At 47.3% G+C, this 4,661-nt stretch overlaps 1 protein-coding gene across 1 annotated transcript; it reads left to right on the top strand.

The window, feature by feature from the left end:
* Window positions 1-251: 251 nt before the first annotated feature.
* Pmar_PMAR001972 (hypothetical protein) lies at window positions 252-2,162 on the top strand (the record flags this gene model as incomplete). The annotated part of the gene is made up of 6 exons (XM_002765394.1): window positions 252-431; window positions 695-802; window positions 866-943; window positions 1,201-1,314; window positions 1,686-1,820; window positions 1,938-2,162. 6 exons carry the CDS (start codon window positions 252-254, stop codon window positions 2,160-2,162), a joined length of 840 nt encoding a protein of 279 aa, XP_002765440.1.
* Between the last annotated feature and the right edge of the window lie 2,499 nt (window positions 2,163-4,661).

Genomic DNA, 4,661 nt, shown 5'->3' with positions numbered 1-4,661 from the left:
AATCGACAGCCACGGAGGTTTTCGAGGACAACACCAGAGCCGTACCTGTGAAGACAGTTAATTGTGTTAATAATTATCCGTACTAGGGACTCCCTATAATTGAAAAGCTAGAGAAAAGGAGATTAGCAACGTCGGCGCTCAACTACACTACGATATTGCAACCCTGGGAGTTGGAATAGCTGTTTGGCTTTCTGTCCACAACATCCTTAAATAATTCTTTTCAGAATATTCCTCTTGTCACCTACACAAACATGGAAACTCGTTCTAACACTCAAGGTCAGGCAAAGGTGTTGTATCCTGTACCAAAGAGTAAGGCCAAGGCCAAGGCCAAAGCGAAGGCCAAGGCCAAGGCCAAAGCGAAGGCCAAGGCCAAACCGAAAGCTAAGGCTCAAGCGAAGGGCAAGGCTAGGGCGAAGGCCGCACCTAGGACTGTGAGTACCAATCGTCGAAGCGGAGCTGCTCGCGGATCAACCTCAAACTTTTGTACTGCTCCAGCTACATCAGCGCAGGTGGAGAGTACTGCTCAGCATAATGTATATGAGGCACAAGAATCCATGCCGGCTCGTAGCTCGAGTCCGGCTTCAAGCTCGGATTACTCGCCGTTATCGCCCCAACTTCTCCGTCACTTTTCGGCTGTCGCAGAAGAGGGTCGCGAGCGATACAATAGCAACATGGCGGATGTCCCTCCGACTAGGCTTGTACAGCACAGTGCGTCCTTTCCAACAATATTGGAGGCCCAAAGGCTGACATTCGAGTCAGAGACTGGATCTCCAAGGACCGTTCCTCGCATGGACTCAGCAGGGTAAGCTAGGGAACACCTAATGAGTGAAAATTGTCACGTCATTCCCTTTCGTTGCCAGATCAGTGCAAGCAACAACTCGTAACTTGTCCGAAGGCACGTGTAGCTCTGAAGAAAGCCAGCTACCCGAACAACCGTCATCAAGTAGCAATGCCAGAGATACAGTAAGTTTCCCAATATTCCATATTTTAGCTCCGCAATCTCGACTCCAATGAAATCCATGTGGGATACAAAACGCTTATCACTTAGAATGCGCCAGTTACGCACTAAACGTTACGCAGCGTAGCGTTTAGTTCGGCTACCCCTTTTAATATCCCTTAAGACCATTCGCCTTATGAGGGGTATACGCGAAGGCACTGCAGGAAAACGACCAGCTCATTTTTCTATTCTTGCATATATAGGTGAACATTGGAATGGAGCCCGTTTTTCCTATCTCCGATAGCGGAGACTTCGAGACACCACGCGAAGATGTTATATTCCTGGACCTACCGCCGGCAGATGCACTAGGAAATGACGTAAGTATTTTGTCACTTTTGAGAGTTCCTGACGAATTGCACCTGGGATAAGTTATGATAAGTATGACACTTCAAGTATTCATAGCAGAGTTGGAATATCAGCTTGGCTTCCTCAGCTCAGTCCGCGGGGTTCCTCACGAGATTACCACAGGATTTTGGATCAGGCGACACAGAAAACAATGGGAGTTTCGGCGAACTTCTTTAAATGATTTAATTCTCACCAACAGGCTTAGTTCACTAATAGTGAACCACTACGTACATATTTTCCAACATTGATCCATAGATATTACGTAGTAATAATTACTATGAATGACCACTTTAATGACTAGCGCGTGGATCTAGCTTACCTCGCTATTGTTATATCTCTTCAGGCCGATCAAGCGCCTGATGATCGTTCAGAAGAACCCATGATCTTCTTTAACTTACCAGGTGCAACTCCAAATGTGTTGCTAGGCAGCGAAGGGTCGCAAAGGACAACAGATGCAGAGATACAGGAACAAACTGCGGTGAGCATCGAATTAACCGACCGATAATTGTACCATGCAACGCAAGACTTGATTCTCAATGTGATCTATGGTTATCGTACCACCGTGTGTAATGTTCATCGAATGAAATATTTTCAGGATGATGTGCAAGTGCCTGTCTGTAGAGAGATCCCACGCGATCCATTGACTGACGACAGGCTGCACGAATCAGTGACGGAAGAGTCAACATCATCCGATAGCGAACGACCGAAGAAGGTCCGCGGTGCCGCTATTAACTGGGGCGATCCCGTTGAGACCTTTGATGATGAGGTTGAGGCAGCCTTCTGGTTGGCAACTAATGGCGGCTTTGCTAAATTGAGGTGATACCGCAGTACAAACAGTCATGCGGGATATTCAAAATGTTCAAAATCCAGATCCCACATCACCAAGAAGGGCCTCAAAGAGTGGTTCTACTGTCGTGAGTGCGGCCACCCGTCTAACAGTCGGAGAAGAACAAGTGGGTCAGCTGCAGAAAATGAGGCGCCCACTGAGGACTGGACGCCAGTTCAGTTGATGCTCAGCTACGACCCGGCTTCCTTCAAGGTGACGTTGTACTACAATCACCAACAGCATTTCCATCAAGACGTGCAGCGCGGTATTAGGGAACCTTTCCGATATCTGATAAATCATCAGCTATCGAAAAGTATCGCCTCAGTACCTGTCATTCGCAAGGCACTCGAAGATGTATGTCATGCAGTTGGCATGCCGATGGACTTGATTCCTAAGACGACCCAGGTACGGCTCTATCGGCATTAGAAAATAACTTACCAATCATTGCCATCATGGCAGACGGACTCTCCCTCTTTTCTTGTAGATAAGACGTTTTGTTCAAACGTACACGGACAAGCTCAATGGCGGCACCAACCAACCCAGCATAGCCGACATTGAGCAAATGGCAGCTAACAATGCCGGGGTTCCCGCTGTTGATGAATGGGATGAAGCTTTCGTGGTAATATTGTACGTTACGGTGAAATCCAGCAGTAGCATTAGAAAATACGCACTTAGTCAACTGCACGTGTCGCTGACGATGAGAATGTTGCCATGTATAACATACCGCCTTCTGTCAGATACACTCGAGTTTCGAGAGTGGCTTCAGAGTCGTCTTCTCTACTCGTCGCCTGGTCACGATGTCGCGTGAAGCGCCTATGTACGCGATAGACGCAACATACAAGTTGAACTACCACGGATTTCCTGTGTTAGTTTTAGGCATCTGTGACTATAGGAATCATGTTTTCCCTGTTGCACTGGCCCTCTGTGGTAACGAACGTACTATGGATTTCATAGAAATTCTCCAATCTCTTGATATCGGTGCTCAAAAAATTGGTCTTCCTTGGCATTCCCCAAACTACGTAATGGCAGATGCGGCACCTGCGATAACGAACGCTGTTTCGACCGTTTTTCCGCAGGCACACAGATCCATGTGTTGGTATCATGTAAAGAAGAACATTGAAGGCACTCTTAAGACGCTGAAAGTTCCCGCCGATATACAAAATTCGTTGCTGCGCAGTCTTGCTGTGCTGCAGCTGTCGACAACTAAAGAGTGTTTTCAGTGTCTGTTTGGGCTTTTTAAAGAGAAATACCAACCCCTCTGCCCACAGGCAGTTGCTTACATAGACCAACAATGGATTAAGGTTCCTCCATGCTCAACATGGTGGGAGGGATTCGCTGAGAGGCTTCCTTCCACCAACAATGGCATTGAATCTGCAAATGGAAGAATCAAAGGCAAAGTCCTGCGGAACAAATTGAGCATTGGCGATTTCACTCACAAAGTTGTGAACGATATTCTGCCAATGTTCAGTAGGGAAATTGATCGCTCGAACACCGCGAATACGAGGCATTACGAAGATATAACGGAAGTAGAGGCGTCGAAAACAGAATATGCAACTGCCGCAAAATGGGAAGCTACGGCGAAAATTACCGAATTTTCGCATGCTTCAGCTAACACGCGTTGCATATTTACCTCATCGAGGAAAGTCGACTCAGGTTTCCTCACTCCAGCCAATATCCTCCGTTACATCGAAATGTTAAAGGGGAATAGCCAGGATGCCAATTTTAATGAGCTCACGTCTTTGATGCTGAAAGTTTATGTCGTCCACGTACCTCGTCAAGCCACATCTTGGCGCCAGTGCCGTTGTTCTTGTACCTCATTTTTGAAGTCGAAAGTGTGCTACCACGTAATTGGAGTCGGTATAAGACTCCATTTACTTGACAGCTTCGATCGTAAACAGTTACCCATCAACAGACGGCCACGACGGAGAGGGAAGCCCCGTAGAGCTAAGCCAGCACTTCAGCTGAATCTGAGCCTTGATGCTGCGGCGGCTGACCGTACCCAAGTGCTCTAGGTGGGAACTCAACTGTTGATATTTGCGTAACGATGTTGTCCTAAAAGAGTCTAAAGTGTTGAGTTATGTGGTTCAATGACACGGGGTTGCTGGGGAAACCCCTGTAGCCGGCGGGAGTTAGAAACCATTTGTATATCTAGCTTATTCCACTATTGGAAGACACGACATCGCCGTGGGCCACGGCCCGTGGCGACAACACTCGTTTAGTTCAGCAGGCAATGTAATCTAGTCACTAGTAATTTTCTATGAGTAACCCAGTAACTTCAGTATCAACGAGAGAAGGGACAGCTCTCAGGCACAGCGACTTCAATGATCATGCGTAAAGTAAAGTAAAGGCTACTGACCCAAACGTAACCCGACCGATGTCCGCCTAACCCGGCGCGGCAGCCGCATGCATGCGCTCAAGAAACGAGTATGTAATATATTATATACCTAGCATGGAGTCGAACCTGGGCGAACCACACGATAAACTTGAACCCTA

The sequence above is a fragment of the Perkinsus marinus genome (assembly GCF_000006405.1).
Source record: "Perkinsus marinus ATCC 50983 genomic scaffold scf_1104296975500, whole genome shotgun sequence".
NCBI lineage: Eukaryota > Perkinsozoa > Perkinsida > Perkinsidae > Perkinsus > Perkinsus marinus.
Note: the sequence above shows the minus strand (reverse complement) of the source record. Positions and strands in the feature narration are given on the sequence as shown.